General features: G+C 59.5%; 1 protein-coding gene across 1 annotated transcript; it reads left to right on the top strand.

Annotated features, from left to right (window-relative positions):
- Positions 1-346: 346 nt before the first annotated feature.
- PRRT1 (proline rich transmembrane protein 1) lies at positions 347-4,573 on the top strand. Its single transcript, XM_066361463.1, has 4 exons — positions 347-482; positions 1,534-2,072; positions 2,658-2,843; positions 3,499-4,573. The coding sequence occupies exons 1-4, from the start codon at positions 464-466 to the stop codon at positions 3,673-3,675; spliced, it is 921 nt and encodes a 306-aa protein (XP_066217560.1). The 5' UTR covers positions 347-463; the 3' UTR covers positions 3,676-4,573.
- Positions 4,574-9,906: the final 5,333 nt, after the last annotated feature.

Below are 9,906 nucleotides of genomic sequence, written 5' to 3'. Positions count from 1 at the left end.
CTGGAGTGAACGGGGTCTGCAGGGAAGTGGGGTGCCGAACCCACGAGTACTGCTCAGCGCCTCCCACCATCTGATCGCTACAGCCAGTGTTGGAGGGGAAGTCTCTAGAGGGTTCTCTCTCCCTCCTTCCTTTCCTCAGCCCCAACCCCCCCTCGCCTGGTCTTGCTTGCCTCGCTGTTTCCATGACAACTCCTAGGGAGCCCAAACTGGGGGCTTGAATGCTGGGGTAAGAGGAGGAGAGACGAGTGGGGGTACATCTGAAGCGCTCCCCCACCCCCGCCTCGGTCCCTTTAAGCTCTCCCCCCTCCCTGCTCTCCCTCTGTCCCCCCCCCCCCCCCCCGCCGCTGTCTTCTCTCCATCTCTTGTGCTGCGGCGGGCTGCGCAATCCGTGCACCCAGACTCGGGCGCCAGTTCGGGACCCCGACTCCAGCTGCGGGGACCCTGCCCCAGCGAGACCGCAAGCATGTCATCGGAAAAGTCAGGTAAAAATCCACAACAAAACCTCCCACCCCCGCTCTACGGTCTCCTGACTCTCCCCCACCCTCAGCTCCCACCCCCTCCCTCCCCCCTCCCCCGCGGGTGGTGCGGTTCAGTTCCCCTTCTACCCAGCTCCCCCCCCCCAAGTCCCCCTCCTCTTCCTATGACCCCTTCCTCTCTTCCCTTCCTCCTTCCAGTTTCAGCCTCTGCCCCCTGCCGACAACATGGGCCGCCGGGGGTGGGGGGGGGGGGGGTGAGGAGCGGGGCCGGGGGGGGGGGGGTGTGAGGAGCGGGGGGGGGGTGTGAGGAGCGGGGCGGGGGGGTGTGTGAGGAGTGGGGGGGTGAGGAGCGGGGCGGGGGGGTGTGTGAGGAGCGGGGGGGGGGTGAGGAGCGGGGGGGGGGGGTGAGTCAGGGAGGGAAGTACAAGAGTGGTTTAGCATCGGCCAGGCACTGCAGGGAGGGAAGGACAGGTGGACGGGTGGACAAATGGCCCTGGCTGGCGTGGAGACATCCCAGTGGGGAAATATGGAGACACTACCAAGCGTGGGGGGGGGGGGTTCGGGGGGGTCAGGGGAGTAAAATCCAGCAGAGCCTTCTTTATCAGCTCTAAGAGAAGTCCTGAGACTCCCAGAGAGGCTAGGACAGCTCCTCCCCACAGGAGGAATGGCCCAGGGGAACCTGTCCCCCCTCCCTGTGCTTATACAACTGTTGAATTGAGCATGTGTTCATACAGTGTTGCATGTCCACCCGTGTGCAAACGCAGGACCCACTCAGATAGGCAAATCCAGAGGCCGCTACAGGCCCGGGAGGCCCAGGGAGATGGGAGTCTGCGTGCAGCTTCTTGTGAAGAAGGGACAGGAGCAGCGGGAGAGTTGTGACCTCAAAACTAGACTGAAAGGCAGAAGGGGGGACACAGATGGCCTAGATACAACCCCTCTCCTGTCCCAAGAATGAGAGATGCCTTCTCCTCCACCTCTGTCTCTCCCACTACCTTCTCCCTCCCGGCCCCTGTACGTCTGCCCCTAACCCCCGGCCCCTCTCTCATCTCCCCCCCAGGCCTCCCGGACTCAGTCCCCCACACCTCTCCGCCCCCCTACAACGCCCCCCAGCCGCCGGCCGAGCCCCCCGCCCCGCCCCCACAGGCAGCCCCCTCCTCGCACCACCATCTCCACCACCACTACCACCAGTCCGGCACCGCCACCCTCCCGCGCTTAGGGGCCGGCGGCCTGGCTTCGGCCGGGGCCAGCGCTCTGCGGGGCCCCTCCTTCTCGGCCACGCTGCCGCGGCCCCCACACCACGCCCCGCCCGGCCCGGCCTCCGGGGCGCCCCCGCCCGGCTGTGCCACCTTGCCCCGCATGCCACCCGACCCTTACCTGCAGGAGACTCGCTTCGAGGGCCCGCTGCCCCCGCCGCCACCTGCCGCCGCCGCCCCGCCCCCGCCGGCGCCCTCTCATGCCGCCCAGACCCCCGGCTTCGTGGTGCCTACGCACACCGGGGCGGTAGGCACGCTGCCACTGGGGGGCTACGTGACCCCCGGCTATCCCCTTCAGCTGCAGCCTTGCACGGCCTACGTACCAGTCTATCCCGTGGGCACGGTGAGTACGCGACGGCCAGGATCCCGGGACGGAGGGAGGGCACGATGGAGCGGCACCTGGGATTGGGGGCACACTGGGGGCTGGGGGGGATAGAGAAACAGGGCCAGGTGATCTGGGGGCGTCGGGTAAGGCCTAGAGAGAGGAGGGACCCGGGAAAGGCCGGGAATGGGGCTGGCTGGGGGTGCCTGGCAGCCAGCGGGGGTCAGGGGTCATGGCCTGCGAGGGACCACGGGGCGGATGAGGAGGACGCTGGGACTGCGCGTAGGGGAGACCGCCAGGGACACATCTGGAGAGAAGAAACAAGGTGTGAATGAGAGCAGGGCAGCGCGGACGGGCCGGTCCTCGGGGGGAGTGTGGAGACCCGCGAGAATGCAGGGTTAGTGCCAGCAGGGCAGGGAGGAGGGACCTAGGTGGGGTTTATGGGGGTTTTGGAAGGGTCTTGGATGGTCGAGTTTTTGGAGAAGCAACGCGCAAACACTGTGTTTTAAAATCCGTTCTTCCAAAAGCAGCACACTGAGGGACTCAGAGAGGGTCCGAGTAACGTCCTCTTCCCCCGACCCCCACACCCCCACCTTCCTTACACAGCCCTACGCAGGCGGGACCCCGGGGGGAACGGGAGGAGCCTCCACGCTGCCCCCGCCGCCCCAGGGCCCAGGGCTGGCCCTGCTGGAGCCCAGGCGCCCGCCGCACGACTACATGCCCATCGCTGTGCTGACCACCATCTGCTGCTTCTGGCCTACAGGCATCATCGCCATCTTCAAGGCAGTGCAGGTGTGTGCGTGTGTGTGTGTGTGTGCGCGTGTGGTGTGTGTGCGCGTGTGCGCGCGCTTGTGTGTGTGCGCGCGCGCGCGTGTGGTGTGTGTGCGCGTGCGCGTGTGTGTGTGCGCGTGTGGTGTGTGTGCGCGTGTGGTGTGTGTGTGCGTGCGCGTGTGTGTGTGCGTGTGTGTGTGTGTGCGCGTGTGGTGTGTGTGCGTGTGTGTGTGCACGTGTGCGTGCGTACGTGTGCGTGCGTGTGTGTGTGCGCGTGTGTGTGTGCGCGTGTGGTGTGTGTGCGTGTGTGTGTGCACGTGTGTGTGTGCGCGTGTGGTGTGTGTGCGTGTGTGTGTGCACGTGTGCGTGCGTGTGTGTGTGCGCGTGTGTGTGTGTGCGCGTGTGGTGTGTGTGCGCGTGCGCGCGTGTGTGTGTGCGTGCGTGTGTGTGTGCGCGTGTGGTGTGTGTGCGTGTGTGTGTGCACGTGTGCGTGCGTGTGTGTGTGTGCGCGTGTGTGTGTGTGTGCGCGCGCGCGTGGCGTTTGGGGAGGATCGTCCCTCGGTTTCCTTACGCCCGAGGAGGGCTGGACGTTCTGGGGAGCATCCCAGAGGGAGGCAGAGGCGTGCGGACGGGGCAGCGGTTCCCTGATCCGCTTCGCCCCGCCTCTGCCCCGCAGGTGCGCACCGCCTTGGCTCGCGGAGACATGGTGTCGGCCGAGATCGCTTCACGCGAGGCGCGGAACTTCTCCTTCATCTCCCTGGCGGTGGGCATCGCGGCCATGGTGCTCTGCACCATCCTCACCGTGGTCATCATCATCGCCGCCCAGCACCACGAGAACTACTGGGACCCGTGAGGCCGCCTGCGGCCCGGCCCCGCCCCGCGACCTCCGACCCCCCGAGGATCCGCCAGGCGTCCCGCACACCCGCCCCGGGAGCTACCGGACTGCGAGACAGCCTAAAGGCGGTCTCCACGGAACCGCTCGCCGGGCAGGCACGCTCCGAGCCCCGCTGCTCAGGAACCCCGCCACAGCCCTCCTCCCCGGGGGACGCCGCTTCCCCGGACCCCCAGCCTCCTGTCGGGCCCCCGCTGGCTGCAGACCCGCACCCCCTCCCAATGCAGCGGAGCTCCCCGGGCGTCCGTCCCGCAGCCTGGAGACTGGTCCCCCAAACCCCGCCTCCTCGGTAGGCCTGGTCCGCGCTCCGACTAAACCCTGCCTTCAGGTCGGCAGGCTCCGCCTTCTCGTCGCCCTCGCGGGCCGATTCAGTCCGGCGTTTGGGTTTGGGGAGCCAGGCGGAGCCCCCAGGCCAGCAGGCTCCACCCCTTGTCCCTGCGCGGGCGGCGAGGCCCGGGGTAGCCACGCCCCCGGGGTCGCCACGCCCCCACGCTCACTCACGGTTTTTTGCTAGTACAGTTTCTTCGCACCTCCTCTACCCGGGTCTCCGCCGGTTCTTCTTGCTAATCCCAGAACCTCTATTTTTGTTTTGCTGTTGCTGTTATTTTAATGAGATCTGGGAGGTTCGCAGTTTAGGACCCTTCCCCCTGGGAGGAAGATGACATCCCGGTTCTCTGTAAATACTCCCACCTCTCCCAACCCCTGAGAGGCCAAGCAGAAGGAACCCAGGGTACAGACGTTCCAATGTCCTGAGGCAGCGGGCCGGCTCCCCGCTCTCCTGGGCAGTCCCCACCTTGTTCACCCGTGTGTGAGTGTGTGTGTGAATTTCTGAAAGACAATATTAAAAAGAGTCTAAGCGGATTTGCTACCCGCAATTCCGAAGGCTGCAGCCTTGCAAAGACCTTGCTCTTCGGGTGTCCCCCTTTTCCACCTCCCCTCATTTCCCCTGGGGTGTGGTGGGCGGAGAAAACCGGCGGAGACTGGTTTCCAAGGACACCAGAGAGACAGACGGAGGTCCTGCGGGAAGGGTTCCCTGGGATCCTACGGGGAAGACTTTGGGGTCCATTCTCGGTGGAGACTTTTTTTTAATTTATGTATTGATTTTAAAGAGAGAGAAAGAGAGAGAGAGACAGAGAGAGGGAGAGAGGGAGAGAGAAACATCAATCTGTTTCTGTATGTGCTGACCTGGGGACTGGACCTGCAACCTCTGTGTATTGGGATGGTGCTCAACCTACCCAGCTAGCTGGGAGACCCAGGGATCTCTCCCCAGAACTCAAGCAAGTCAAGAGAAAAGAAGAGGGCAGACCATTCTGAAGAAGTTGGGGTGGCAGGGGCAGAGAAAAGATGCCAACTGCCCACAGCCTCTCTGCTGTGGGCTGGAGAGTGGCAGACCCCTTGAGCCCGGGCCCTAAGCGGTGCCTTGGACGAGTCAAGGGAAGGCAAAGGCTACAGAGAGCTGTGGGGGCCCGTCTCAGCCCATTCCAGCTGCTAGAACAGAAATATCACTGGGGGGGTGGCTGTAAACAACAGCAACTTCTTTCTCAGAGAGCTGGGGGCTGGAAGTCTGAGACCAGGGTGCCAGCACCATCAGGCGAGGGCCCCCTTCTGGACGGCGGGCTTCTCACTGTACCCTCCTGTGGCGAAGGGGTCCAGGGAGCAGCTATGTGTGGCCTGTTTCAGAGGAGCACCACTCCCATTCATGATGGGCTGCACCCTCAGGACCTGATCACCCCCCAAAGACGCCACCTCCTCAGGCTCTCTCCACACACTGGGGTTTTAACACACGAGTTCAGACTACAGCGGAGCCCCAGGGAGGGGGTCAAGAGCTTCTCAAACCCAGTCGGGGCTTGTTGCCCTTTCCTACCCTGAGGTCAGCCAGGGGGGGCTCCTGCAGGAGGGGAGGAGCGGGAGACACACAGTAGACTTGGTCTCTTCAGCTGTACCCCTGCAGGGCGGGGTCCTGTCCTGGCTCTACGCATTCATAGGACATGCAGATACTCTGCAGCTGCTGGCGAGACAGCCGCTGAGAACACCAGCCTCAGGGCGCTGGAAAGCCGTGCACCAGGCGGGAAAGGGACGGTTGGGTGTGGAAAGCCTGGGCCCTCCTTTAGATGGTCCAGGTCGAATGTGCCTTCCTCACCAAGCTTCTCGAAAAAAGAATTCACATTTGCAACCTCCACTTTCTCACCACGTACTTATTCTCCCTCTTCAACAGGGAGTATTGTTGCTATGGACAGACGTGTCTGTGTCTGTCTGTCTTTCTTGCCTGCTGTTTCTTAACCCTTTGAACTAGGCTTCTTCCACTCCCTGCTCGACTGAAACTGCTCTCTTAAGATAGGACCCAAAAGCTACCAGGAGCCAAAATCAATGGCATTTTCCTGAACCCTCCCGTGTTTGTCCCTGGACTCCGGGTGTCTCAGTCCCCCAGGGTTCTGAGACATGTCGTCTTTTCCCCCTTTGCCTCCATACACGCCTCTAATCATCTTCCTCCCCTCCTTGGTTTTTCTTCTCCCTTCCCCTAAGTGCCTATCTCTGGATTTTTTTTCCCCCTTCTTTGAGAAATTCCTCTGAAAATCTTATCCACTCCAAAATCAGACACCATGTCTAATGCTTCTCTGCTACAGACTGAATGTTTGGGTTTCCTCAAAATTCATCTATGGAAACTTGATCCCCAATAGGATGGTGGGTGCTTAGGTCATGAGGATGACTGTCATGAATGAGATTAGTGTCCTTATAAATGAGACTACAGAGAGCTCCCTGTGTCGCCCCTCCCCCCCCCCCCCCCCCCCGCATGTAAGGGCATAGTTGGAAGACAGCCCTCTATGAACCACAAGTGGCTGTCAGCAGACACCGAATCTGTTGGCACCTTGATCCTGGACTTCCCAGCCTCCAGAACTCTCTGTGGTTTACAAGCCGCCCAGTTTGTGACATCTCATTACAGCAGCCCCCGTTCACTAAGACATCATCCAGCCTGACCAGATGGTGGCACAGTGGATGAAGTGTTGGACTGAGATGTGGAAGGACCCAGGTTCGAGACGCTGAGGTCGCCAGCTTGAGCACAGGTTCATCTGGTTTGAGCAAAGCTCACCAGTTTGGACCCAAGGTCGCTGGCTTGAGCAAGGGGTTACTCAGTCTGCTGTAGCCACCCCCCCCCCCCCATCAAGGCACATATGAGAAAGCAATCAATAAACAACTAAAGTGCCACAATGAAAAATTGATGCTTCTCATCTCTCTCCCTTCCTGTCTGTCTATCCCTGTCTATCCCTCTCTCTGATTCTCTCTCTGTCTCTGTCAAAAAAAAAAAAAAAAAGGACCTCATCCAGCCTGTGTACTGACAGGCAGATGTGCCTCCGGGGCCGTGGGATACCTCCACGTGGCTGCGTGGGCCGTGCTGCTGGCTGGTCCTCTAAACTCAGCATGTTCCAGTGAGACTCCTCCGAAAACCTGCTACCGGCCTGTCTCTCTGGAGGCCGCCATTTCCCAGCACCCCTGTCTGGAAACCCCGCGCCTCCCCCGTCTCCCTCCCGCCTTTACTCTTCATACGCAGTCCCACCCGATCAACTCCACCATCACATTCTCTTTTCTGTTTTCCAGCTTTGATGAAAATTAATAACGTTCATATTTTTTTTATTCCCCCATTGATATCATTTGACTCTATAACTTTGGCCCAGCCCTTGCCGGGAAAGTGATCTCATGGGGGATTACTGCGACAGCTCCCCTAACAGGTCTCCCTGCTTCCTGCATGTCCTCCCTCCACGTCCCCCTGGACACTGCCGGTGGGCCACCCTCCCCAAGCACGCTGCTGGAACCACACTGCTCAAAGGGCAGCCGTTCCCTGTTGTTTGCTCAATGTCGACAGCGTTTTCACCTGGCCTTCGACCCCTTCCGGGATGTAGCCTCCTTCAACTTTCTCTCTCCAGCCTCATCCCCAGCCAGACTGAGTCATTCATTCCCACCTCTCCGGGTCTTTACCAGCTAGTCCCAAACCCTCGACCTCTTTCTCCAGCCTCTGCCCGCTGCAGACCAGATCGTCTGCCACTTGTCGCCTGTGTCACGTTTCAGGTCACATCTAAGCCTTTGCTCTGGAGGTCCGTGCCCACTTCACATCAGCTTCCGCACTTGGTCAAAATGTACCTGCTCTTCAAGACCCGGGATCAATTCACCCACCCCCCCACCTCCACCAGAAAGGAATCTGTCTCTTCTACAGGTTGGACTCGAGCAGTGGGTTTCTAAACAGAGCTGTGGCAATCCTTGGAGCAATGGTTCTCAGCCCCGGCTACACATTAGAGCAGGGGTCCCCTAACTTTTTACACAGGGGGCAAGTTCACTGTCCCTCAGACCATTGGAGGGTCGGACTATAAAAAACTATGGCTTGACCAGGCGGTGGCGCAGTGGATAGAGTGTCGGACTGGGATGCAGAGGACCCAGGTTCGAGACCCCGAGGTCGCCAGCTTGAGCGCGGGCTCATCTGGTTTGAGCAAAATCCCACCAGCTTGAACTCAAGGTCGCTGGCTCCAGCAAGGGGTTACTCGGTCTGCTGAAGGCCCGCAGTCAAGGCACATATGAGAGAGCAATCAATGAACTAAGGTGTCGCAACGAAAAACTAATGATTGATGCTTCTCATCTCTCTCGGTTCCTGTCTGTCCCTGTCTATCCCTCTCTCTGACTCATTCTCTGTCTCTGTAAAAAATAAATAAATAAAAATTTAAAAATTTAAAAAACAACAACAAAAAAAACTATGAACAGCCCTGGCCGGTTGGCTCAGCGGTAGAGCGTCGGCCTGGCGTGCGGGGGACCCGGGTTCGATTCCCGGCCAGGGCACATAGGAGAAGCGCCCATTTGCTTCTCCACCCCCCCTCCTTCCTCTCTGTCTCTCTCTTCCCCTCCCGCAGCCAAGGTTCCATTGGAGCAAAGATGGCCCGGGCGCTGGGGATGGCTCCTTGGCCTCTGCCCCAGGCGCTGGAGTGGCGGCAGAGTGACGCCCCGGAGGGGCAGAGCATCGCCCCCTGGTGGGCAGAGCATCGCCCCTGGTGGGCAGAGCGTCGCCCCATGGTGGGCGTGCCGGGTGGATCCCGGCCGGGCGCATGCGGGAGTCTGTCTGACTGTCTCTCCCCGTTTCCAGCTTCAGAAAAATACAAAAAAAAACAACAACTATGAACAAATCCCTATGCACACTGCACATATCTTATTTTAAAGTAAAAAAACAAAACGGGAACAAATACAATATTTAAAATAAAGAGATGAGATGGTCAATGTCCCGTTCCATATTTGTCACTGCTAGCCATAACAAAGTGATATGACGCGCTTCCGGAGCCGTGACGCGTGCGTGCCGCGTCACCGGAAGTAGTACTGTACGTGAGCGATGCAGCGCTTTGTGGCATCCGCATCCTGTGCTCCTCTCACTGACCACCAATGAAAGAGGTGCCCCTTCCAGAAATGCGGCGGGGGCCAGATAAATGGCCTCAGGGGGCCACATGCGGCCCGGAGGCCATAGTTTGGTGACCCCTGCATTAGTCATCTGGGGAGCATGTAAAATTCCCAAAGCCCTGGTTGTATCTGGACCCATTAAGTCAGAATCTCTGGGGGTGGCGCTCAAGCATCAATATATTCAATATTTATATATATTTTTGACAGATAGACAGACAGAAAGGGAGAGAGATGAGAAGCATCAACTTATAGTTGAGTCATTTTAGTTGCTCACTGATTGCTTCTCATACGTGCCTTGATGGGGGAGGGGGGCATCCAGCCTAGCCAACGACCCCTTGCTCAAGCCAGCGACACTGGGCTCTAGCCAATGACTCCTTGCTCAAGCCAGCGACACTGGGCTCTAGCCAACAACCTCTGCGTTTAAGCCAGGGACCATGGGATCATCCCATGGTCAATCTGCGGTCCTGGGCTCAAATCAGCACCCTCGGGGTTCGAACCTGGGACCTCAGCATCCCAGGTCAACACTCTATCCACTGAACCACCATGGTCAAGCAGGCATCAGTATTTTCTAAAGATATCTCTAGGTGATTCCCATGGGCCTCACTACAGGGACCACCCAGGGAGAGGGGAGAGGACAGAAGGTGTGGCCTCAATCAGAGTAACTTTCTCCGGGAGAAAGACATCCGGATCCAAAACCTACTCGTTATTGAGGTTATCTGTACCCCCCATCTCTTCCCATCTGAGGCCTTTTTATTTTTAAAAAGA

Source organism: Saccopteryx leptura, chromosome 1 (genome assembly GCF_036850995.1).
Source record: "Saccopteryx leptura isolate mSacLep1 chromosome 1, mSacLep1_pri_phased_curated, whole genome shotgun sequence".
In the NCBI taxonomy this organism is placed as follows: domain Eukaryota; kingdom Metazoa; phylum Chordata; class Mammalia; order Chiroptera; family Emballonuridae; genus Saccopteryx; species Saccopteryx leptura.
The sequence above is the reverse complement of the archived record's forward strand: the minus strand, read 5'-3'. Positions and strand labels throughout refer to the sequence as shown.